At 41.7% G+C, this 27,793-nt stretch overlaps 1 protein-coding gene across 1 annotated transcript in view; it reads left to right on the forward strand.

The window, feature by feature from the left end:
* SLC9A5 (solute carrier family 9 member A5) overlaps nucleotides 1-27,793 on the forward strand; it is a 143,111-nt gene that overhangs the window by 63,643 nt on the left and 51,675 nt on the right. Inside the window, 2 exon segments of the mRNA XM_073605843.1 lie at nucleotides 9,567-9,787; nucleotides 12,487-12,689. Of these exon segments, the coding sequence (XP_073461944.1) occupies nucleotides 9,567-9,787; nucleotides 12,487-12,689 (424 nt within the window).

The following is a 27,793-nucleotide window of genomic DNA, read 5'->3' on the forward strand; positions in this document are numbered from 1 at the left end:
CCTCAAATGTGGCCCTTTGTGTGCCTGTATCTGGCCTTTGTCCTCCCACTGACATTAACAATGGGTCATAATTCCTCCCACTAACACCAAGGATGGGACACTAGTCCCCCACTGATACCAATGATGGGGCACTATTCCTCCCACTGACACCAATGATGGGACACTATTCCTTCCAATGACACCAATGATGGGGCACTATTCCTTCCAATGACACCAATGATGGGGCACTATTCCTCCCAATGACACCAATGATGGGGCACTATTCCTTCCAATGACACCAATGATGGGGCACTATTCACTCCCACTGACACCAATGATGGGGTACTATTCCTTCCAATGACACCAATGATGGGGTACTATTCCTCCCAATGACACCAATGATGGGGCACTATTCCTCCCACTGACACTGATAATGGGGCACTATTATTCCCACTGACACCAATGATGGGGGCACTATTCCTCCCACTGACACCAATGATGGGGCACTATTCCTGACACTGATAATGGGGCACTATTTGTCCCACTGAAACCATTGATGAGGCAATGTCACAGTCCGAAGAAAAAAGTTTAACCCTGCGCTCACCCAACAGGACAGCAGCTCACACAACAAACAAGGATTTTGTCAAAATTTAAATGCATAGACAAGTGTAGCGCTACACTTGTCTATGCATTTAAATGTCACAGTCCGGCCCCCCTAAATTCTAAAGGACATTTAACTGGCCTTTTGTTTAGAAAGCTGGGGGTCCCCTGCTCTATAACATAGCAACCGCCTTACTTTTTGTCCTTCACGTCTCTAACCATTTCCAATGCTGTGATCCCTTTACAGCTTGATTACAATGCCGACAATCTGGAGTGGCAGTAAAATGTTATCATTGTTATCAGTATTTAGCTGGATAGGTTGGTATCATTCAATCTTAATGACCGTCATTTTTTTTAAAATCAATATTCACCTTGAAAAACAAACATCGATCGACCTTAATGATTAGGAGGAGGTGGCCATTTTCTTTTGATTGATATTTAGCTTGAAGAGCCTGCATTGATCGATCTTAATGAGGATCTATACAGAGAAAGCTGTGCCCAAGAGAGCCAAGCAGAGGGCAAAGGACCAGTCACAAGGATTGCTTGTAGGCCGACCTTCCCCATTACTGACCTTGTTCTGCACTGTGTCTGTATAGAAGTGTCCAGTTTGGTAGAGGCAGAGCTTTACATCATTGGTGACAGTGGGAGGAATAGTGCCCCATCATTGGTGTCAGTGGGAGGAATAGTGCCCCATCATTGGTGTCAGTGGGAGGAATAGTGCCCCATCATTGGTGTCAGTGGGAGGAATAGTGCCCCATCATTGGTGTCAGTGAGAGGAATAGTGCCCCATCATTGGTGTCAGTGAGAGGAATAGTGCCCCATCATTGGTGTCAGTGAGAGGAATAGTGCCCCATCATTGGTGTTAGTGGGGGGAATAGTGCCCCATCATTGGTGTCAGTGGGAGGAATAGTGCCCCATCATTGGTGTCAGTGGAAGTGAATAGTGCCCCATCATTGGTGTCAGTGAGAGGAATAGTGCCCCATCATTGGTGTCAGTGGGAGGAATAGTCCCCCATCGTTGGTGTCAGTGAGAGGAATAGTGCCCCATCCTTGGTGTCAGTGGGAGAAATAGTGCCCCATCATTGGTATCAGTGGGAGTGAATAGTGCCCCATCATTGGTGTCAGTGAGAGGAATAGTCCCCCATCATTGGTGTCAGTGAGAGGAATAGTGCCCCATCCTTGGTGTCAGTGGGAGAAATAGTGCCCCATCATTGGTATCAGTGGGAGGAATAGTGCCCCATCATTGGTGTCAGTGGGAGGAATAGTCCCCCATCATTGGTGTCAGTGAGAGGAATAGTGCCCCATCCTTGGTGTCAGTGGGAGAAATAGTGCCCCATCATTGGTATCAGTGGGAGGAATAGCGCCCCATCATTGGTATCAGTGGGAGTGAATAGTGCCCCATCATTGGTGTCAGCGGGAGTGAATAGTGCCCCATCATTGGTGTCAGTGGGAGGAATAGTGCCCCATCCTTGGTGTCAGTGGGAGGAATAGTGCCCCATCCTTGTTGTCAGTGGAAGTGAATAGTGCCCCATCCTTGGTGTCAGTGGAAGTGAATAGTGCCCCATCATTGGTGTCAGCGGGAGTGAATAGTGCCCCATCATTGGTGTCAGTGGGAGGAATAGTGCCCCATCCTTGGTGTCAGTGGGAGGAATAGTGCCCCATCCTTGTTGTCAGTGGAAGTGAATAGTGCCCCATCATTGGTGTCAGTGGAAGTGAATAGTGCCCCATCATTGGTGTCATGCAGGTAGGTAGGCCGGGCTTTTTTTCTCAGAGAACAGGTGCAGATACTTCCCCCCCCCCTTCCAAGTACCCCCTTGTCACCACCAGTAGTGGCTGGTGTAAATTTTTTGGGGGGCGGCAAACAGTATGGAGTTTGTTAATGATAACAAGGCAGTAAAACGGATCCCCTGGATCTGGCAACAATACACCCCACCCCAGCAACAATAGATCCGTCCCAGGAATAATAGACCTCCACAAACAATGATAGATCTACCAGGAAAAAAGATCCCTCCCTCAACAGTAGATCCCTCTCAGAAACAATTGGCCCCCAGCAGCAATAGATCCCCATGCAACAAAACACCCCCTACAGCAACAATAGATCAACCCCTGGAAAAATAGATCCTCCCACAAGCAACAATGGATCTCCCAACAGCCAGGAACAATAGATCCCTCCCTCAATAATAGATCCCTCCCTCAATAGTAGATCCCTCCCTCAGTAGTAGATCCCTCCCTCAATAGTAGATCCCTCCCTCAATAATAGATCCCTCCCTCAATAGTAGATCCCTCCCTCAATAGTAGATCCCTCCCTCAATAGTAGATCCCTCCCTCAGTAGTAGATCCCTCCCTCAATAATAGATCCCTCCCTCAATAGTAGATCCCTCCCTCAATAGTAGATCCCTCCCTCAATAGTAGATCCCTCCCAGCAACAATTGTCCCGCAGCAGCAATAGATCCCCTGCAACAAAATAGCCCCTACAGCGGGGATCTCCAAACTTTCTAAACAAAGGGCCAGTTTACTGTCCTTTAGATTTTAGGGCGGGCCCAGCTTGGGCCAATGGCAGTAGGAAATGTTCTGGCATGCAGTGTTAGGACTAATGCCCCATTGTTGGTGTGAATGGGAGGAATAGGGCCCCATCATGGTTGTCAGCGACAGGAACAATGCCCCATTATTGGTGTCAGTGGATGGAATAGTACTCCAAGAGCTGAATAAAGGCAAACAAAGGGCCTAATCCGCCCCCAGGGCCACAGTTTGGAGCCCCCTGCCCAATATATTCACCCCAGGAATAATAGACCCCCCACCAGCAACAATAGATCTCCCAGAAGCCAGGAACAAGAGAGATTCACTGAAACTGGTACACACAGAATCTGGTGCAGTTGTGCATGGCACCCAATCAGCTTCCAGGTTTTAGCCCCTGTTCACACTGAATGCGACTTTGAAATTGTGCTACTTTGCTTAACGTAGTATGATTTCAAAGCCAAAGATCAGTGCGATTTCAGGTTGCGACTCGCCTGACGTCTGTGCGACTTCTATGCAAGTCGCACCTGAAATCGTTAAAAATTAGTGCAGGAGCCTTTTTTTTTTTTTAATCGGTGCGGCACCGCATAGTCAGAGTCGCACCGATTTGAACAGTTCCATCGCCGACAATAGGGTGCGACTTGCCATGCGATTTGGAACGGTCAAATCGCATTGACAAGTCGCAAGTCGCTGTGAATGGGAGGGGGGGGGGCTGGTTTTCAAAGCTCAACTGAAAAAGCTGAAGTCAGAAGCTGATTGGTTACTACGTACAGCTACACCAGATTCTGTGTGCTCCAGTTTGAGTAAATCCCCCCCCCGCTATGGTTGTAGTTCCATTATTACAATGGGATGCCGAAGTCTCTGGCGTTTTTTTGGTGTTGGTGCCTCTGTATGGCCTTCATCGTTAGACTTGCATTTAGATCACAGTTGTCTCCTCTCGCCTTGGTTTCCCACAATGTGTACTCCAGAGATTCGAAAACATCTGTGACCATGAAAAGGTCTGAACAAGGAGTGAGACAAGAGCGGCGACACAGACGGCGCCCACGTATCGCACTCCGCCGCACCTCGCCGCTCTGTTCTTACCGAGGATCCGAGTCGTCTCATTACAGAACCGCTGAGTCACAGGAGTACAAGGTGAAGAGGATCCTCGTAGAGAACGCAGAGCCTCTCACATCACCGTGACTCATAAATGTGACCCTCTTCACCGAGCCGAGTCACGACTCAACCCACACAGCGATTATCAACTGTCACTTCTTCCTCCGTCTGCTCCTTCAATAAGACATGGAAAGGATCTTCAGGGTCCGGCTGGGGCTACAAATCAGCCTTGGTATCGGAATCAGAGAGGCGCACATATCCCGTGTATGTAGCCAGCGATCTGATTCGTGAGACCCCCCCCAAGTCACATGACATGTGAAATCCCATGTTAGTCAATGAAAGCCGCCTATTAGCACTACTGAAGTCGCTCCGACTTTAGAAAAAGGTTCCTTCAAGGCGACTTCTATCTGACTTGTGCCCATAGACGTTAATCACTTAAGCCCCGGAAGTTTTACCCCCCGTTTTTTGCGTTATGGACGTGCACTGCCAAAAAATTAGTTATTTTTCGTTTTTTATTGGTTCTTGTTTTTTTGTGTTTTTTTTGTTTTTCGGGTCATTCGTTATGATCGCAATTTGAAAATTCCTAAATTTCCAAGTTCCTAAATTCAGAAATTTGGAAATTCGTAAATTCGAAAAATTTGAAAATTTGAAAATTCAAAAATTCGTAAATTTGAGAATATGGATATGTGCACTGCCGAAAAATGTGTTAGTTTTCGGTTCATTGGTTCTTGGTTTTTTTTTTTGGGTCATTTATTATGATCATAATTTGAAAATTTGAAAATTCCTTAATTCGGAAATTCCTTAATTCGAAAATTCGTAAATTCAAAAATTTGTAAATTTGAAAATTTGAAAACATCAAAAATTCGTAAATTTGAGAATATGGATACGTACACTGCCGAAAAATGTGTTCGTTTTCAGTTCATTGGTTCTTTTTTTTGTTTTTTGTTTTTTCGTTTTTCGGGTCTTTCGTTATGATCACAATTCTTACATTCGAAAATTTGTAAATTCCTAAATTCTAAAATTCAAAAATTCCTACATTCCTAAATTCAAATATACAGAAATTCGAAAATGTGGAAATTCCTTAATTCGAAAATTCGTAAATTCGAAAATTTGTAAATTTGAAAATTTGAAAACATCAAAAATTCGTAAATTTGAGAATATGGATACGTGCACTGCCGAAAAATTTGTTAGTTTTCAGTTCATTGGTTTTTTTTTTTGTTTTTTCGTTTTTCTGGTCTTTCGTTATGATCACAATTCTTACATTCGAAAATTTGTAAATTCCTAAATTCTAAAATTCGGAAATTCGAAAATTCGGAAATTCCTTAATTCGAAAATTTGTAAATTTGAAAATTTGAAAACATCAAAAATTCGGAAATTTGAGAATATGGATACGTGCACTTCCGAAAAATTTGTTCGTTTTCAGTTCATTGGTTCTTTTTTTTTTTCGCTTTTCAGGTCATTCGTTATGATCACAATTCTTAAATTCGAAAATACGTAAATTTGAAAATTCGTAAGTTCCTAAATTCGAAAATTGGGAAATTCGAAAATTTGAAAACATCAAAAATTCATAAATTTGAGAATATGGATATGTGCACTGCTGAAAAATTTGTTCGTTTTCGATTCATTGGTTCTTGGTTTTTTTTTTTTTTAGTTTTTCGGGTCATTCGTTACGATCACATTTCTTAAATTCGAAAATTCGAAAATTTGTAAATTCGAAAATCCAGAAATTCTTTAATTTGAAAATTTGTAAATTCGAAAATTCGTAAATTTGAGAATATGAACATGTGCACTGCTAAAAAATTTGTTCATTTTCGTTTCATTGATTCTTATTTTATTTTTATTTTTTTTCGTTTTTCGGGTCATTCGTTACGATCGCAATTCGTAAATTTGAAAATTTGTAAATTCGAAAATTTGAAAATGCGTAAATTTGACAATTCGTAAAATTTGAAAATTCATAAAATTTGTAAATTCAAAAATGCGTAAATTCGTAAATTTGAAAATTCGTAAATATGAAAATTTGTAAATTCGAAAGTTCGAAAATTGCTAAATTTGAAAATTCGAGAATTCGAAAATTTATAAATTCGAAATCTTGTAAATTCGAAAATCCGAAAATAAGAAAGAAAATCAAAAAATTCTAAAGAATAACTAAAAAAATAATTATTTTAAAAATCACTACGCAAATACTGTGTGACCATAAAAAATTGCAACACCCACCATTTTATTCTCTAGGGCCTCTGCTTAAAAATGTATATAATGTTTGGGGGTTCTGCGTAATTTTCTAGCAAAAAAAATGTGGATTTTTACATGTAGGAGAGGAGTGTCAGATTTGGCTCGGTGTGGAAGTAGTTGGTGCCTCATCTGCACATTTTTCCTGCCCCCTAACCGCACATCTAAATGAAGCCTAAACACCGCCATTTATTACCTCACTGAGATCACAGTACTCCTTCATTTACTTTTCTCTCCAGAAGGGTGGCACCATCTTTATGTAGGCATTATTCAGGTTTAGAATATTTTTTTTGGGCTCAGAGATGACACGATCATGGAACTCCCAGCACTCCCTGTGCATTTCTTGGCTGTGTTCACAAATGTCTGACACAGATCAGCTCCTGCTGCACCTTCACATCGTGTGACTTGCTACAAAATTACAATATACAGTTCAGTCTTATCAATGAAGGCGAAGAGACTGAGGAAATGCTCCCTCCTGCCTGCAGCACATTGATGAGATAATCTCGGCCTAGTTAAAGTCACTGACTGGAGCTTAGGGACTGATTGTTAATAATAAAGATGAGAAATCCCCCCCCCCCAAAAAAACCCAATCAGTCAGGTCCACATTGATCTGTATTTAGATTTTATTCGACATGTGCAGAATGAAAAAATTTGTTTAGCTTCGATTCGTTATTTACCTAAATTCTTTTAGCTAAATTTGTTTCATTTGTCTAATTCGATTTCAGGAATTTGTTTCGTTTATTCGTTTTTGAATCGATTCGAAAAGTTTTCGAATAGTTTTTGAATTCGAAAAGTTTTCGAATTCGAATAGTTTTCCAATTTCCAAAGAGAATAAAATAGAATAGAAAATAAAGAAAAAACTATTTTTTTTTCTATTCTATTTCTATATTTTCTATTCTATTTTATTCTCTTTGGAAATTGGAAAACTATTCGAAAAGTTTTCGAATTTGAAAGCGATTCGAATTGGAAAAGTATTCGAAAACAATTTGAATTTCGTCCGAATTTTTTTTCTGTTATTTCGGATTCATTTAAATTCGGTACTTTTCTATTCTATTTTATTCTCTTTGGAAATTGGAAAACTATTCGAAAAGTTTTGGAATTCGAATAGTTTTCCAATTTCTAAAGAGAATAAAATAGAATAGAAAATAAAGGAATAGAATAGAAAAAAAAAGAAAATAAAGAAATAGAATAGAAAAAAAAAAACTATTTTTTTTTCTATTCTATTTCTATATTTTCTATTCTATTTTATTCTCTTTGGAAATTGGAAAAGTATTCGAAAACAATTTGAATTTCGTCCGAATTTTCTTCTGTTATTTCGGATTTGTTTAAATTTGGTACTTTTCTATTCTATTGTATTCTGTTTGGAAATTGGAAAACTATTCGAAAAGTTTTGGAATTCGAATAGTTTTCCAATTTCCAAAAAGTATAAAATAGAATAGAAAATAAAGGAATAGAATAGACTTTTTTTTTCTATTCTATTCCTATATTTTCTATTCTATTTTATTCTCTTTGGAAATTGGAAAACTATTTGAAAAGTTTTCGAATTCGAAAGCGATTCGAATTGGAAAATTATTCGAAAACTATTCGAATTTCGTCCAAATTTTTTTTCTGTTCTTTCGGATTCGTTTAAATTTGGTACTTTTCTATTCTATTTTATTCTCTTTGGAAATTGGAAAACTATTTGAAAAGTTTTGGAATTCGAATAGTTTTCCAATTTCCAAAAAGAATAAAATAGCAAATAAAGGAATAGGATAAAAAAAAAATTTTAAAAATTCTATTCTATTCCTATATTTTCTATTCTATTTTATTCTCTTTGGAAATTGGAATACTATTCGAAAAGTTTTCGAATTCGAAAATGATTCGAATTGGAAAAGTATCGAAAACTATTCGAATTTTCTTCTGTTATTTTGGATTTGTTTAAATTCGGTACTTTTCTATTCTATTTTATTCTCTTTGGAAATTGGAAAGCTATTCGAAAAGTTTTCGAATTCGAATAGTTTTCCAATTTTCAAAGAGAATAAAATAGAATAGAAAATAAAGGAATAGAATAGAATAAAAAAGAAAATAAAGAAATAGAATAGAAAAAAAACAAAAAACGATTTTTTTACTATTTTATTCCTATATTTTCTATTCTATTTTATTCTCTTTGGAAACTAGAAAACTATTTGAAAAGTTTTCGAATTCGAATAGTTTTCCAATTTTCAAAGAGAATAAAATAGAATAGAAAATAAAGGAATAGAATAGAATAAAAAAGAAAATAAAGAAATAGAATATAAAAAAAAAAACGATTTTTTACTATTTTATTCCTATATTTTCTATTCTATTTTATTCTCTTTGAAAATTGGAAAACTATTCGAATTCGAAAACTTTTCAAATAGTTTTCTAGTTTCCAAAGAGAATAAAATAGAATAGAAAATATAGGAATAAAATAGTAAAAAAATCGTTTTTTGTTTTTTTTTCTATTCTATTTCTTTATTTTCTTTTTTTTTTCTATTCTATTCCTTTATTTTCTATTCTATTTTATTCTCTTTGAAAATTGGAAAACTATTCGAATTCGAAAACTTTTCAAATAGTTTTCTAGTTTCCAAAGAGAATAAAATAGAATAGAAAATATAGGAATAAAATAGTAAAAAAATCGTTTTTTGTTTTTTTTCTATTCTATTTCTTTATTTTCTTTTTTTTTTCTATTCTATTTCTATATTTTCTATTCTATTTTATTCTCTTTGGAAATTGGAAAACTATTCAAAAAGTTTTCGAATTTGAAAGCGATTCGAATTGGAAAAGTATTCGAAAACAATTTGAATTTCGTCTGAATTTTCTTCTGTTATTTCGGATTTGTTTAAATTTGGTACTTTTATATTCTTTTTTATTCTCTTTGGAAATTGGAAAACTATTTGAAAACGATTCGAATTGGAAAAGTATTCGAAAACTATTCGAATTTCGTCCGAATTTTTTTTTCTGTTATTTCGGATTCATTTTAAATTCGGTACTATTCTAATTCGGAAATTCGGATACATCCGAATTTCCCAATAGCTAAAATGCATCCGAATTTTAATTCGGAACGGAACGAACCGCGCGTGTCCAGATTTTATCTGAATTTTATGAGCCTGATGAATATGCTGAGCGGCGGAATCTTCCACTTTCCTCCCGTAGGGTGACGTTCTGCGGCCTGTGCTGTAAGAAGTACGTGGAGGCCAACATCTCCAACAAATCCCGGACCACCGTCAAGTACACCATGAAGACCCTCGCCAGCAGCTCCGAGACCATCATCTTCATCTTCCTGGGCATTTCCGCCGTGGACACCTCCAAGTGGATCTGGGACTCGGCGCTGGTCCTGTCCACGCTCGTCTTCATCTTCGTCTTCAGGGCGATCGGTGAGTCCGATTCTCCAACTATTTATTATCTACAATACCTGCAGAATGCTTCATAAAATGTTGTCCTCGGCAAAGGATTCCTTAAATCTGTTCTCTGTGACAACAGAACATTTAGGGCCAGTTCACCCCATAGAAACGCAGTCCGGATGCGTTCCAGGTGCTTTTCTGCATGCATGCTTTTGATGCGTTCCACTGCGTTTTTGGTGCGTTTTTGATGCAGTCCAGTGCTCCCCCCCCTTTTATCTTAACCTTAAATAAGGACAAGTGTGTTGCAGTGCGTTTTTGGTGCATTTAGGTGCGTTGCGGTGCGTTCCAGTGTGTTTTTGATGCGTTTTACAGCGTTCCAGTACAGTCCAGTGCAGAAAAAATGCAGCACGTTCTACTTTTTTTTCTGGAACTGGTACGCACTGGAACTGCAAGCACTGGTGTGAACTATGCCACTGAAAACCATATAACCTACTTTCCATGCGTTTTTGATGCAGAAAAAAAAAACCGCATCGGACTGCATGTGGTGTGAACTGGCCCTTAATGCACCAAAAACGCACTGCAACACTCTTGTCCATATTTAGGGCCAGTTCACACCACATGCAGTCCAGTGCGTTTTTTCTGCATCAAAAACGCATGGAAAGTAGGTTATATGGTTTTCAGTGGCATAGTTCACACCAGTGCTTGCAGTTCCAGTGCGTACCAGTTCCAGAAAAAAAAGTAGAACGTGCTGCATTTTTTCTGCACTGGACTGTACTGGAAAGCTGTAAAACGCATCAAAAACGCACCGGAACGCACCTTAATGCACCAAAAACGCACTGCAACACACTTGTCCTTATTTAAGGTTGAAAAAAGAGGGGGGGGGGAGCACTAGACTGCATTAAAAACCCACCAAAAACGCATCAAAAAGCACCAAAAACGCATCAAAAACGTGCATGCAGAAAAGCACCTGGAACGCATCCAGACTGCGTTTCTATGGTGTGAGCTGGCCCTTAGGGGCCAGTTTACAACATAGAACTATATGGGCTGGGTGTAACAAGATGTCCGCTGCTGGCTTACTGCGGCCGAGTGCAGGTGTACCAAGATGGGCGTCAGGATGTCCAACTGCTGACGGTGACACAGAACATCACTTCTGTTACTGAATGTGACGGCTCCGGTCACCGATCCTGATGGAAAATACGGCTGCACCCCGCACCCCTGCCCGCTTACCTAGTTCCACTGCTTGAGGACTCGCTCTCCGCTCCGCCTGCTCACTCTGCCCGCTCACTCTGCCCGCTGACTTCCAGTTGCGCACAGCAACGCCGCCTCTCCCAGGTATCGGATTAGGCATCGGGAGCATTTGCGCGAGTACAAGTGCTAGGTATCAGGACAACCTTAGTGACAGGTCCTCTTTATGGAGAGATCTGGGGCCTATTCCCGCTGCTTGTAAAAGCAATCCAGCAGCTAATTAACTGCTTGGATTGCTTTTGCAAGAAAGCAGACCATTGGCTCTAAAAAAAAAAAAAAAAAAAAAGACACCGAGTTGATTCCTGCGACTGCGGACATCATTGCGGCATAACCACTTGAAGTCCAGCGGCGCACCGTCAAGTGGATATTGAACAAAAAGCAGCTTTTGCTGCAATATTTACCTCCTCTCTGCCGGTATCCACTGCAGAATTCCTGCTACATCCTGCTGCCGCTGGGCTTCAGGGTTGAATGACACCTTGGATTGTATAACCCTTTCCTGTAAGCCCAGGCTGTCATGGACACACCCCCTGGAGGCAGGGCTGGTGCAAGGATTTTTGACACCCTAGGCGATGCCTCATTTTGCCGCCCCCCCCCCCCCTCAATTGGCTCAACCCCTGACTCCACCCTCTTTTCCCTGCCCATGTATACCCCACCTTTTTAATGAAGCGCCCATCAAATGCAGCCTCACCAGCGCCCATCAAATGCAGCCTCACCAGCGCCCATCAAATGCAGCCTCACCAGCGCCCATCAAATGCAACCTCACCAGCGCCCATCAAATGCAGCCTCACCAGCGCCCATCAAATGCAGCCTCACCGGCGCCCATCAAATGCAGCCTCACCAGCGCCCATCAAATGTAGCCTCACCGGTGCCCATCAAATGCAGCCTCATCAGCGCCCATCATCGAATGTTTGCTTGCTTCCATTCATTCGGGAGTCGGGACACAGACACAGTCCTCCGCCGCCACTGTGCGAACGGAGCGGCGTCTGCCTGCTGATGCTGAGAGTTAGTTGCTTGCTGAAGAGAGTAGGAACACCAGTGGCTGGGCACCCTAGGCTGCAGTGCGCCCTAGGCGGCTGCCTAGATTGCCTAGTGCTAGCACCAGCCTGGAGGTGTACGCCATGACACCGCCCTTGGCTCACAGTATAGCTGCTCGTGATGTCGCTCACACATTGATATGGCGGCACAGATCCATGCAGGAGTAAGCACTGCATACTGCCAAAGAAGAATAAGCAGTGATGTCCTGTGTCCAAAGTGAGGACACTTGGGGTAGGAATTTACTGGGGGGGGAGGGGGAGGGGGCTATATTTTCAACCCACAATTGCACTGTAACCTACATTCTATGTTAGAACTAGGAGCACACGGCTGTGCACCCTCCCACTTCTAAGACTGCACTGTCACTGACAGCTGCTGGTGAACACTGAAGATGGGAAAGCAATCACCCTCTGAGACGAAAACTCTGACAGGTTTGCTTTTTTTTTTTATTCCAGGTGTTATCCTGCAGACTTGCGTTTTAAATCACTTTAGACTCCTCCCACTGGACAAGATAGATCAGGTTGTGATGTCGTACGGCGGCCTGCGAGGGGCGGTGGCCTTCGCCCTCGTGGTCTTGTTGGACGGCAAGAAGGTCAAGGCCAAGGGATACTTTGTGGCCACAACAATCGTGGTGGTGTTTTTCACGGTGATGTTTCAGGTCAGTCTACGGATCCACGTTTGTGTTCGCGTTCTGTCTGTGATGGCTTAACTCTGCTGCTGCATGAAAAAAAAAAAAAAAAAAAGTTACTTCGCCTTTGGGAACATTTTGGTGTGCAAAGGGGCCCCCGGTATTTTTTTTTTTTTAAACAATAGAGAAAATAAAATGAGTTTAAAGTGGAGGGCTACCCTGAAAAAAAAAATTGCACCAAAAATCCTAAAAAAAATTAAAAAAAAAACATTTGAAAAAAAAAAAAATTTATACTTACCTAAACCCTTGTTGCTAGGCAGTTTTCCTAATCTGCCTGTTCCTATTCCGCGGCGTGTCCTGCTCCTCGGTGAGCGGCCAGAATCCCGCTTTAATTTAAATGATATTCCTGTAGACCCAGGGGTAGGCGACCTCGGGGCCCTCCAGCTGTTGCAGAACTACAAGTCCCATCATGCACCTGGGAGTAATTATAACTGCCAGCCTTGCAATGCCTCATGGGAAATGTAGTTCCACAACAACTGGAGGGCCCCGGGTTGCCTCCCCCCTGCTGTAGGCCATGGGTGGGCAGCTAAGTGTATTTTATTGCAGAAGATACATTGCATGTCTGTTCTGTAATAAAAAAAAATTAACAAAAAGTCGGGATGGAAACTGTAATACAGGCAGAGCCTGTTGAAAAGATGCACTGAATCATTTGGTTACATAGAAAAAGCGCATCATTTTCCTTAGCTGTAGTTTTCTAAAATGTCCACAAGATGGCGCACTTTGCATGCTTTTCTGATTGGTAAAGCCTAATTTCAAGCTCTTTCTCTGCATTCAACAGAAAGGTAATACACAACCAGGGGCGAACTGATAACTCATGGGGCCCCCGGGCAATAGGAGATTATGGGGCCCCCAGGCAATCAGAGATTATGGGGCCACACAGTATACATTCACACAGTATACACATACATGTACACACAGTATACACAGACAGATGTAAAAAAAACCACAGATTTATACATACTGTCCCTGGTTTTACTGAGGCTGGCAACCCTAATGGGGCCCCCTAGCGACCCAGGGCCCTCGGGCAGTGCCCGAGTGGCTGAATGGTCAGTCCGCCCCTGTACACAACAGTCAGTCAGTTCACCACCCCAAAGCTGATCGTTCAGCATTTGGTAGATGTTGTAGAGTTGAACCCCTTTGGCAGTTTATTCTCTCCTTCAGACACAGTCGGTGAGATCTGCATACCCGCTGTGGCATTTATAAGCGCCTCCCACCATCCTTGCTTAGATTGCCAGGTGAAAAAGCAACAGAGTTATCAATGATAGGAATATTCAGGATGTGCAAGAAGCCGGAGGCGGACTCAGCCCAGCAGCCCAAACCATCATTTTTCACTTAGGGATTGACAGACTCTTTAAAGTGGAACTTCAGTCATTTTTTCATCTTTCCATCTATTAAATTTTCTGCCCTTGTTGTTGTTTTAACTTTGGATAGTAAAACATTTTTTTTTTCCTGCCAGTAAATCACTTATACAGCCCACTTTCTGTTTCTTGTCTGATCATTAGCCTAGGCTTATGACATCATGCACAGCTCTCTCTCACTCTCGTGAGAGTTTGCCAGGAAGGGAGGGGGGATGAGTCATAGGAGGGCCAATGAGAGCTGCAAAGCTGGAGCTGTGCCTCTGTGTAAATCCAGGAAGTGAACAGGCAGCAGCTTCGGCTGCCCACAGTTAAAATGGCTGCAGCCTGACTCAGTGGAGGGAGATTTCTGCAGCATATTTGGCAAATACAGAATCACAGTATATATAAAATAATGTGCAAAGTGGTTGGAGGGAAGCTTCAGAATGGCAAAGATGTTTTTTTTTTTTTTTTTTTATAAATGATGCGAGCAGACTGCAGTTCCTCTTTAATAATTTAATTGTAATAGAAAATATACGAAATTATCCAAATGTAATCAATTCGTTAAACTTGTAGGTTGAATAGATTTTTGGATTCTTGTTCTATCTGAAAATTCGTTTTCGTATGCATTCGTCAGAAGAGTCTTTCGATCATTCGGATGCTTCAGAATGAACGAATGTGCTGAATTTTCTCCGAAAACAAATTCATAAGGAAACTAATTGCACATGTCTAACCCGCCCAGATGTCTGTCAACTCTCCCCCGAAGTCGGACTGAAATGCTGGTTTGGTTTGGTTTCAAACCCGCATGTAGTGTGAACCCGGCTGGGAGACAGTCGGTGAGATCTGCGTACTCGCTGTGGCATTTATGAGGGCCTCCCACCATCCTTGCTTAGGTGAAAAGCAACAGAGTTATCAATTATAGGAATATTCAGGATGTGCAAGAAGCCGGAGGCGGACTCAGCCCAGCAGCCTAAACCATTTTTCACTTAGGGATTGACAGACTCTCTAAAGATCTTTACCAAGCTTCCTATAAATGTATAATAAATTGTTACATGCACTGAAAGCCTGATTACAGATTCAATACATTTTGCCATTTGAATTCTACAGCCATGAGAGTAGAGAAGGGAAGGCCTGGGGGGAAAAAGAAGGGTGGAATGTGCTCTTTTACAATGATAAATATATCTATCAGATTCAAACTATATAGCATGAAGACCTTAAAGTGGACCTCTACCCAAAAGGGGAATCTCCGCTTGTTTGCACCCCCCCCCCCCCCCCCCACTGCCACATTTTTTTTGGGGGGGAGGGGATTGTAGGTACCTGGTTTTTACAGGTACCCAGTTCCACTTGTGGGTCAGAACGCCACGCCGATCCAAGAGGAAGTTCTGCCCCTCCTCCCCCCCCCCCCCCCCCACAGTCCTCTGGGACACACGCAGTAGGAAACCGGCTTCACAGGTAGTTTCCCTAACCTATGCTGCTCGGCGCCTGCACCCAAAGCCGATTGAAGAATCGACTCGGGCGCTGACATCGCTGGATCCCTGGACAGGTAAGTGTCCTTGTATTAAAAGTCAGCAGCTACAGTATTTGTAGATGAGACTTTAAATTTTTTGGGGGGAGACTGGAGCTCCTCTTTAATGAAAATTTTCTGAGACTTTATGTAAAGCCTTACATTATTGCAAGTTGTCTCAGCGGAAGACAAGCAAATCCTGGAATACAGTTCAAGTAACACTGTACTTCTCAATGCAGTTCTCAAACATGAGAAATATGCATTTCTGCCACAAGGGGGCACTGCAGGGGAAGGCTCCAGTTATGTTTGCTTGTGGGCTCCATCTTGTACCTCCTACAGTTGGGTGATTGTTAGGATACAGTAGATGATGGTTTCTGTCCTCCTTAATCTGGCCTTAATTGACAGGTAAGAGGGTACATTTGTCTGACAAATCAGTTTTATCTTTTTTAACCTTTAAATTATTCTTATTAATGTTCTCCACCATCACAGCATATTCTTTGCCTATCGTCTGGACAGTACATCGTTTTGTTTCTTTTCCTTCTCTCAGTAAAATGGTGAGACCAACATCTAGAGTTTGGAAACATTTCCACATTGCAATTTCTGCTGAGAGCAAAGCTGCAATTTGCAGATATTGTGAAAAGAAATATTCTTTTCCAAATGCTACAAGCATAGGCGTCGCCAGGGGGTGGCTATCGAGGCTGGAGCCCCAAATCTGGAGCCCATAGCCCCGAGTCTCTTGCCGCAGGGTCGCGGCTGTGGCAGGCGGGCTGCATTACAGGTGGAGGAGAGAGATGAGCGGGCGGACAAGCAGAGATGACATCGTCTCTCTCCACCACTCTTCCGCCTTCACAGCCGGGCCACTTCAATGTGGGAGTGATGTGCGACGGGGAGCAGAGAGATGACATCATCTCTCACTGCCTGCCACACATCAGCTCTCTTCTGCCCTCACAGCGCAGGCCTCTTCAATGTCGGAGGTGCGGCGGAGAGCAGAGAGATTATACATCATCTCTCACTGCCCGCCCCGCATCTCCTCTCTCCTGCCCTCACTAACTGGACCAGTGCTGCCAGCCTGCCACCAATGCAGTGACAATGCACATTTGGTGGCACTGGCATGGCAAGTGACACTCCACATCTAGTGGCAGGTGACGTGGCAAGTGACAATCTGTTAATGGTGGCAGGTGACGTGGCAAATGACAATCCGCATCAGGTGGCAGGTGACGTGGGAAGTGACAATCCACATCAGGTGGCAGGTGATGTGGCATGTGATAATCTTCAAATGTTGGCAAGTGACAATCTGCAAATGGTGGCAGGTGACATGGCAAGTGACAATCTGCAAATGGTGGCAAGTGACAATCCGCATCAGGTGGCAGGTGACGTGGCAAGTGACAATCTGCTAATGGTGGCAGGTGACATGGGAAGTGACAATCCACATCAGGTGGCAGGTGACGTGGCAAGTGACAATCTTTAAATGTTGGCAAGTGACAATCTGTAAATGGTGGCAAGTGACAATCTGCATCAGGTGGCAGGTGACGTGGCAAGTGACAATCTGCAAATGGTGGCAGGTGACAATCTGTAAATGGTGGCAAGTGACAATCTGCATCAGGTGGCAGGTGACGTGGCAAGTGACAATCCGCATCAGGTGGCAGGTGACGTGGGAAGTGACAATCCACATCAGGTGGCAGGTGACGTGGCAAGTGACAATCTTCAAATGTTGGCAAGTGACAATCTGTAAATGGTGGCAAGTGACAATCTGCATCAGGTGGCAGGTGACGTGGCAAGTGACAATCTGCAAATGGTGGCAAGTGACAATCCGCATCAGGTGGCAAGTGACAATCTGCAAATGGTGGCAGGTCACATGGCATGTGACAATCTGCAAATGGTGGCAGGTGACGGTGGCAAGTTAAAAAGCTGCATCTGGTGACAGGCGATGGTAGCAAGTGACATGATGCATCTGGTGGCAGGAGATGTGGCAAGTGACACGCCCCGGGCTCCACTGATTCTGCATTATGGTGAGTTGAACCACTTCATTATATATTACAATGTAACAATAGAAACAATGCACTTTGATCACCCTGACACCATATCAACCATGGTGCCGTGATGATTGAAATGCCAACACCAGCCTTTGCCCGCAAAAAAAATTGCTTGCCACCGGCAAAACCCATCCTGGCATGCCAGAGGTACCCTAAAGACATTAAAAAATACTTTATGGGATAAAAGTTGGGGGGTCTTTTCCCTCCAGAAAGTTGAGTTTATTTATTGAATAAGCTGTACTTTTATTTCAAGCTTAATACTTTTATATACACCGCATTTCACTTTCCCATCGTAACAAAATGACTTTCAATTTAATTTTAATTTTTACGAAAATTTTTCTTTTTTTTTTCTGGAAAAAAACAGGGAATAATTTTTTTTTCTCTTGGCTTCAAAATTTCCAGACATGTTACATCCCTACATGAGAGATGAGTAGGAGCTCCCATTGCTAGACTGGAAACATCGGAGCTCCCATGGTGCAATTGCAGCTTTTTTTTTTTTTTCTCTCTGCTCTGTGGAAGCTTATCTGTCAGCGGGATGGGCTCATAAACAGAGTATGTTGGGGTATCCGGTTTCCAATATTTTGTGATCTCTTCAACGGCTCCAAATAAAGTTATCCTAATTTACATAAATAATATTAATCTAACAGCAGCTCCATAAGGCCGGCGCCACAGAGAGCCTGCTGCCGGGTTCAGATTGGTCCATATTGTTTTTTTGTGATATTCCCAAATGTTTGAGAACATGTTCTAAGATTCCTCAACTTTGCTCTGACTCGGAGCTTTGGCGCTAAACCCCCCCCCCCCCCCCCCCCAGTCCAGTAAGAATATCTCAGCGGCTAATATTATTATTATACAGGATATATATATATATATATATATATATAGAAAAAACACATGGAACGATGCTTGATGCCAAAAAGTGTCCTTTTACTGAAAAGTTAATCCATTAATTGTTTCAAAATACAAGCAAGCCACTGTACAGTTCCGAGCACAACTCGCTCTTCGTCAGGCTTTTCAGGCTGTGTGTGAAAGGCCAAACCACACTGTGTTCCCTTATCCACACCCAGTCTGATACACACCTGTGTCACATAGTTAATTATCCTATACAAAACACCTAAAACCATTCCAAATTTAACCCTATTGAATAAACCTACTACCCTAAAACCATCCTAAATACCCCAATAGGGGATAATCTACAAGATAGGTTCATCATATTACATCTCAAATATCTCATCATATCACTTATGAACCAATTATATTATCTCATTTAATTAGCTCGGTGTTTTGTAAATATTTCTCATGAATATACATATGTTGCTATTTCTATACATGTCTCAAGTTTCTTCATGGATTCCAGTTGATATTCTGCTATCTAGTATTTCCAACGGGAGCCTTTTGTGATCAATTTAAAGAAGATATAACATATTCAAAAATAGTCATACCTCTAATCAATCTTGTACTATAAATTTTTAAACAAACAGAAACAAATCATAGTCCTTGTTCATACCATCAGGGTACAGGGACTGTAATTTGTTGATCCACCAAACTTCACGTCTTTTTAGTTTCAAAATCCTATCACCCCCTCTTTTGTCATGGGGAATCTCTTCTAAAACCATAAAGCGTAGATCTGTGTCTTTGTGGCCCATTTCTGAGAAGTGACGCGATACAGGTAAACTTGATTGAGGATGTCTAATTGTACTACGGTGTTGTGCGATACGGTCTTTAATTTTTTGGGTGGTTTCCCCCACGTAAAGGAGATTACAGGGGCATGTGAGAATGTAAATTACATATGATGACTGACAGGTGTAAAAACCGTTAATGATTATTTTCTTATTAGTCCTAGGATGAGAAAAATTATTCCCTTTGATAACTAAATTGCATTGAATGCAATTGAGACAGGGGTAACAGCCTTTTCTTTTACTGCCAAGAAAGGTCATCTTTTTCTCATCCTGCCTCTCTGGTTTAAATTCGGATCGCACTAAGAGGTCGCGCAATGTTTTATTGCGCCGGTATGCCTTCATCGGAGTTGACTGAAACTCCTCTATATGAGGATAGGATCGTTTCAATATCGTCCAATGTTTTCTTAATACATTAAAGATCCTCTCGCTATAACTGTTAAACTGGAAGACAAATGGAATTCGAGGTTTGTCAACTGAGTATCTTTTCCTATTGGGAATTTCAATAGGATTCAAAATCTTATTTAATTCGTGTCGGATTATGTTTTCTGGGTAGCCCCGCTCCTTAAATTTGCAGCACATTTCATCTAATCTTTCATTTTTAACTGTAGTGTCACTCACTATTCGCGTCACTCTGAGAAGCTGGCTTCTGATAATAGAACTAAAGACATGAGGGGGATGATAGCTGTCATATCTCAATAGCTGATTCCTATCTGTAGGTTTCGTGTATATGTCAGTTTCAATCCGTCCCTGTTTTATATATGCCCGTATATCTAGAAAGGGGACCGAATCTCCACCAATATGAATCTTGAACTGGATCTCTGGTGAAATACTATTGATCATCTCATCAAACATTTTGAGTGATTCAATGTTGCCCCCGCCATATGACAAAAATGTCATCTATATAACGCCACCAGGTGGCGCAATGTTCCCGAAACAGATCATTCACAAAAATATGTTTTTGCTCAAAATCATGCATAAATGAACAGGCATATGGCGGGGCAACATTAGAACCCATTGCTACCCCCGTCAATTGCACATAGTACCGGTCCTTAAAGAGAAAATAGTTATTATACAAAATCAATCTAAACAATTTCTCAAAAAAAATGATCTGAGCTTCTGAGTACTCCTGACATTTCCTAATTAGGTTTAGCGCTGCCTCAATGCCAGCCACATGAGGAATCGATGTATATAGACTTGTTACATCCCAAGTGACAATTCTGGATTTGTGGTAAGTCCCTGATTTTGGTCAGAAAGTCACCAGAGTCCTTGATGTAAGATGGGGTGGCCTTAACCAAGGGTGATAGTACTTTATCCAGTAACTTGGCCGTGGGTACAAAAATCGAATCCCTCCCCGATACAATCGGGCGTCCCGATGGGGAATGTTTATCCTTATGGATCTTGGGGAGTATATACAAGACCGGAATGCGGGTATGTGTTGGTAACAAAAATTCGCATAAATCGTGTGAAATTAATCCTTCTTTAAATGCTGGTTTCACAATACTCTCCAAGATCTTTCTAATACTCCATGTGGGATCTGATTGTAGAGGTTTGTATACTGTATCGTCATCCAATTGTCGCCTGATCTCATTCTCATAAGCCTGAGGGTCCATAATGACTACCGAACCCCCTTTATCAGCAGGTTTGCAAATAATATCATTCCGTTTGGTTAATTCCCGTAATGTCATTCTTTCATGAGGGGACAGATTATTAGGTACATGATCTTTAAAGTCCACTTGTTTCAACAAACGTTTCACATCTCGGGTAACCTCCTGTACAAACATCTCAACAGGGACATAAGTGGTAGGGGGGACGGATTTAGATTTCATTACCAGTCCTAGACTTTTACTGCTTAGTCTCCCTTCAGGTATGTCATTATGAACAAATGGTTTGTGAAGAAAATGGACCTTCCATCTAATATTGCGAAATAGGCGATACAGATCTTGATCTAACTGAAATGGATCTAGGTGACTTTTAGGGACAGTAAGATAAACCACGGTTAAAAAGTCCTACCTCATCCGGTGAAAGGACCCGCCTGGAGATATTATGAACTAAGTCTCCCTTGGTCGGCCGCGGTTGCCTCGTGTACTGCGATATCTGTCGTGGCTTTCTTCTCTGTTGTAGCGGGACCTGGTTTGCATCCGAGTGGTGGACCGTTCTCTGCGATCTGCTTGTAAAAAATTGGATGAGGAATCGGTATCTGTATTGGCTGAAGAGTTGTCAGATATCTCTCTCCTATGGCTTCCATAGTCGCTGCGACCTCGTCGGTTGTATGGACGTGGCCATCGGTACACCTGGTTCCTCTCATAATCTTCAATATCCCGATCAAATTTACTGCGTTTTCTGGTCTCCAATTCACAACGATACTTGTTAATACTTTCATCGGCCATCTCCTTACATTTATTAAACTCTTCCAGAGACATCGCAGTACGCAATTCCGATTCAATCTTGGTGAGTTGTTCCGACAATGAAGCCAATTCCTTATGTATGAATGAGATGGTCAAAGTCATTAGATCAAATGAACATTTGTTGAGAATTTGTATAGGATAATTAACTATGTGACACAGGTGTGTATCAGACTGGGTGTGGATAAGGGAACACAGTGTGGTTTGGCCTTTCACACACAGCCTGAAAAGCCTGACGAAGAGCGAGTTGTGCTCGGAACTGTACAGTGGCTTTGCTTGTATTTTGAAACAATTAATGGATTAACTTTTCAGTAAAAGGGACACTTTTTGGCATCAAGCATCGTTCCATGTGTTTTTTCTATCATTTATGGTGGAGTTTTGGGAGTCCACCTTGACGGTGCTTTGATTGAACAAGGATTTCAAGATAAGAAGGTAACCCACCTGATGTTCATTTATTACACTCCCAGTGAGTAAGTTACCTTCAGTTGTGGATGGATACTAATGGAGCTACATTTTCATACACCCAAGAAGAGACCACACAGATCATGTCTCAGATCTCAGGATCCAGAAATTTTCTAACGGGCAATACCCCGGTTTACAACTCTCGTACATGGGAAAAATTAAGAAGGAAACATACTTCTCTGGAATTGCACGGGCTAACCTTGGCCGAATACCATCGAGTACAACGAATCCCTAGAGGTCTGAGGGTACGTTTGGCCCCGACCCTATTCAGCGATAATGATGAGTTCAAGAGTACATTTATGCAAATTCTCAACAAATGTTCATTTGATCTAATGACTTTGACCATCTCATTCATACATAAGGAATTGGCTTCATTGTCGGAACAACTCACCAAGATTGAATCGGAATTGCGTACTGCGATGTCTCTGGAAGAGTTTAATAAATGTAAGGAGATGGCCGATGAAAGTATTAACAAGTATCGTTGTGAATTGGAGACCAGAAAAACGCAGTAAATTTGATCGGGATATTGAAGATTATGAGAGGAACCAGGTGTACCGATGGCCACGTCCCATACAACCGACGACGGGTCGCAGCGGACTATGGAAGCCATAGGAGAGAGATATCTGACAACTCTTCAGCCAATACAGATACCGATTCCTCATCCAATTTTTTACAAGCAGATCGCAGAGAACGGTCCACCACTCGGATGCAAACCAGGTCCCGCTACAACAGAGAAGAAAGCCACGACAGATATCGCAGTACACGAGGCAACCGCGGCCCGACCAAGGGAGACTTAGTTCATAATATCTCCAGGCGGGGTCCTTTCACCGGATGAGGTAGGACTTTTTAACCGTGGTTTATCTTACTGTCCTAAAAGTCACCTAGATCCATTTCAGTTAGATCAAGATCTGTATCGCCTATTTCGCAATATTAGATGGAAGGTCCATTTTCTTCACAAACCATTTGTTCATAATGACATACCTGAAGGGAGACTAAGCAGTAAAAGTCTAGGACTGGTAATGAAATCTAAATCCGTCCCCCCTACCACTTATGTCCCTGTTGAGATGTTTGTACAGGAGGTTACCCGAGATGTGAAACGTTTGTTGAAACAAGTGGACTTTAAAGATCATGTACCTAATAATCTGTCCCCTCATGAAAGAATGACATTACGGGAATTAACCAAACGGAATGATATTATTTGCAAACCTGCTGATAAAGGGGGTTCGGTAGTCATTATGGACCCTCAGGCTTATGAGAATGAGATCAGGCGACAATTGGATGACGATACAGTATACAAACCTCTACAATCAGATCCCACATGGAGTATTAGAAAGATCTTGGAGAGTATTGTGAAACCAGCATTTAAAGAAGGATTAATTTCACACGATTTATGCGAATTTTTGTTACCAACACATACCCGCATTCCGGTCTTGTATATACTCCCCAAGATCCATAAGGATAAACATTCCCCATCGGGACGCCCGATTGTATCGGGGAGGGATTCGATTTTTGTACCCACGGCCAAGTTACTGGATAAAGTACTATCACCCTTGGTTAAGGCCACCCCATCTTACATCAAGGACTCTGGTGACTTTCTGACCAAAATCAGGGACTTACCACAAATCCAGAATGAATATATCCTTGTCACTTGGGATGTAACAAGTCTATATACATCGATTCCTCATGTGGCTGGCATTGAGGCAGCGCTAAACCTAATTAGGAAATGTCAGGAGTACTCAGAAGCTCAGATCATTTTTTTTGAGAAATTGTTTAGATTGATTTTGTATAATAACTATTTTCTCTTTAAGGACCGGTACTATGTGCAATTGACGGGGGTAGCAATGGGTTCTAATGTTGCCCCGCCATATGCCTGTTCATTTATGCATGATTTTGAGCAAAAACATATTTTTGTGAATGATCTGTTTCGGGAACATTGCGCCACCTGGTGGCGTTATATAGATGACATTTTTGTCATATGGCGGGGCAACATTGAATCACTCAAAATGTTTGATGAGATGATCAATAGTATTTCACCAGAGATCCAGTTCAAGATTCATATTGGTGGAGATTCGGTCCCCTTTCTAGATATACGGGCATATATAAAACATGGACGGATTGAAACTGACATATACACGAAACCTACAGATAGGAATCAGCTATTGAGATATGACAGCTATCATCCCCCTCATGTCTTTAGTTCTATTATCAGAAGCCAGCTTCTCAGAGTGACGCGAATAGTGAGTGACACTACAGTTAAAAATGAAAGATTAGATGAAATGTGCTGCAAATTTAAGGAGCGGGGCTACCCAGAAAACATAATCCGACACGAATTAAATAAGATTTTGAATCCTATTGAAATTCCCAATAGGAAAAGATACTCAGTTGACAAACCTCGAATTCCATTTGTCTTCCAGTTTAACAGTTATAGCGAGAGGATCTTTAATGTATTAAGAAAACATTGGACGATATTGAAACGATCCTATCCTCATATAGAGGAGTTTCAGTCAACTCCGATGAAGGCATACCGGCGCAATAAAACATTGCGCGACCTCTTAGTGCGATCCGAATTTAAACCAGAGAGGCAGGATGAGAAAAAGATGACCTTTCTTGGCAGTAAAAGAAAAGGCTGTTACCCCTGTCTCAATTGCATTCAATGCAATTTAGTTATCAAAGGGAATAATTTTTCTCATCCTAGGACTAATAAGAAAATAATCATTAACGGTTTTTACACCTGTCAGTCATCATATGTAATTTACATTCTCACATGCCCCTGTAATCTCCTTTACGTGGGGGAAACCACCCAAAAAATTAAAGACCGTATCGCACAACACCGTAGTACAATTAGACATCCTCAATCAAGTTTACCTGTATCGCGTCACTTCTCAGAAATGGGCCACAAAGACACAGATCTACGCTTTATGGTTTTAGAAGAGATTCCCCATGACAAAAGAGGGGGTGATAGGATTTTGAAACTAAAAAGACGTGAAGTTTGGTGGATCAACAAATTACAGTCCCTGTACCCTGATGGTATGAACAAGGACTATGATTTGTTTCTGTTTGTTTAAAAATTTATAGTACAAGATTGATTAGAGGTATGACTATTTTTGAATATGTTATATCTTCTTTAAATTGATCACAAAAGGCTCCCGTTGGAAATACTAGATAGCAGAATATCAACTGGAATCCATGAAGAAACTTGAGACATGTATAGAAATAGCAACATATGTATATTCATGAGAAATATTTACAAAACACCGAGCTAATTAAATGAGATAATATAATTGGTTCATAAGTGATATGATGAGGATATTTGAGATGTAATATGATGAACCTATCTTGTAGATTATCCCCTATTGGGGTATTTAGGATGGTTTTAGGGTAGTAGGTTTATTCAATAGGGTTAAATTTGGAATGGTTTTAGGTGTTTTGTATAGGATAATTAACTATGTGACACAGGTGTGTATCAGACTGGGTGTGGATAAGGGAACACAGTGTGGTTTGGCCTTTCACACACAGCCTGAAAAGCCTGACGAAGAGCGAGTTGTGCTCGGAACTGTACAGTGGCTTGCTTGTATTTTGAAACAATTAATGGATTAACTTTTCAGTAAAAGGACACTTTTTGGCATCAAGCATCGTTCCATGTGTTTTTTCTATCATTTATGGTGGAGTTTTGGGAGTCCACCTTGACGGTGCTTTGATTGAACAAGGATTTCAAGATAAGAAGGTAACCCACCTGATGTTCATTTATATATATATATATATATATATATATATATATATATATATATATATATATATATATATATACACTCACTGGTCACTTTATTGGATACACCTTTCTAGTAGCGAGTTGGACCCCTTTTTCCTTCATTCTTGGTGGCATAGATACAACAAGGTGTTGGAAACGTTCCTCAGACATCTTGGTCCATAGTGACATGATAACATCACGCAGTTGCTGCAGATTTGTCGGCTGCCCATCCATGTTGCCAATCTCCCATTCCACCACAACCCAAAGGTGCTCTATTGGATGGGATGTGGTGAGTGTGGAGGCCATTGGAGTACAGGGACCTCATTGTCCAGTGGTGAGATGATTGGAGCTTTGTGACATGGTGCATTATCCTGCTGGAAGGAGCCATCAGAAGATGGGGACACTGTAGTCATAAAGGGATGGACATGGTCAGCAACAATACTCAGGTAGGGTGTGGTCATTTAAACCATGCTCAATTGGTACTAAAGGGGCCCAAAGTGTGCCAAGAAAATATCCGCCACACCATTACACCCTGCACCACCAGCCTGAACCGGTGATACAAGGCGTGGTGGATCCATGCTTTCATGTTTGCAGTTACACAGTGTGCCAGAAGCTGTGAGGTGTGTCAGGGTGTTGTCGGGCCTATTGTAACCGGTATTTTTTGTGTCATTTGGCGCAGTAAAGATTTCTTTGTGGCAGCTAATTTTTGTTCCTGTATCATTGTTTTGTGCTCCTTGAAACAACCACACCGTGTTTTTTTTCCAGAGCAGCCTCTATTTCTCCTGAGGTTACCTGTGGGGTTTCCCTTTGTATCCTTAACAATTCTTCCGGCAGTTGTGGCTGCAATCTTCCTTGTTCTACCTGACCTTGGCTTGGTATCAAGAGATTCCTGAATTTTCCACTTCTTAATAAACGATTGAACTGGCATATTCAAGGCTTTGGATATCGTTTTATATCCTTTGTCCATCTTTATACTTATCCATCACCATGTTACGCAGGTCTTTTGACATTTCTTTTCTGCTCACCATGGCTCGGTATCTAGCCAGCTCAGTGCATCCACGTGACAGCTAATAAACTCATTGATTATTTATACACAGAATTGCAATTTAAAAAGCCACAGATGTGGGAAATGAACCTTTAATTGCCATTGTAACCCGTGTGTGCCACCTTCTGTGTCTGTACCACGGCCAAACATTCCAGGGGATGGAAACTTTTCATCAGGGCCATTTGGGTGATTTCTGTTATCATTATGTTTTATAAAGGAGCCAAACATCTCTGGTAATAAATAGCTTTTTATAATCACTATGTTTAACTACTTGCCGACCAGCCGTCATGGTACGGCTGCGCGAATCGCCGTCATGGTACGTCGGCTCTTCAACACGCTATAGTAGGCGCTGCGTGTCCCCGGAGTCGATGCGCGTGGCCGGCAGGCGCAATCGCCACCGGCCACCCGCAATCGCGGGCACGAGAGCCAGAACCAGGATTTGCGTGTGTTGTAAACACACAAATCTCTGTTCTGACAGGGGAGGAGAAACAGATTGTCTGTTCCTACTAAGTAGGAACAGTGATCTGGCTCCTCCTCCTAGTCAGTCCCATCCCATCGCAGTTAGAAACACTCCCTAGGAAACACATTTAACCCCTTGATCTCCCCCTAGGGTTAACCCCGTCCCTGCCAGTGACATTTACACAGTAGCCAGTGGCTATTTATAGCACTGATCACTGGTCAATGGTCCCAAAAATGTGTGTCCAATCTGTCCGCCGCAATGTCGCAGTCCTGCTACAAAATCGCCGCCATTACTAGTAAAAAATAAGTAAATAATAAAAATGCCATAAATCTATACCCTATTTTGTAGACACTATGGGGTTGATTTACTAAAGGCAAAAAGACTGTGCACTTTGGAAAGTGCAGTTGCAC

This window comes from Aquarana catesbeiana, linkage group LG11 (assembly GCF_042186555.1).
Source record: "Aquarana catesbeiana isolate 2022-GZ linkage group LG11, ASM4218655v1, whole genome shotgun sequence".
NCBI classification, from domain to species: domain Eukaryota; kingdom Metazoa; phylum Chordata; class Amphibia; order Anura; family Ranidae; genus Aquarana; species Aquarana catesbeiana.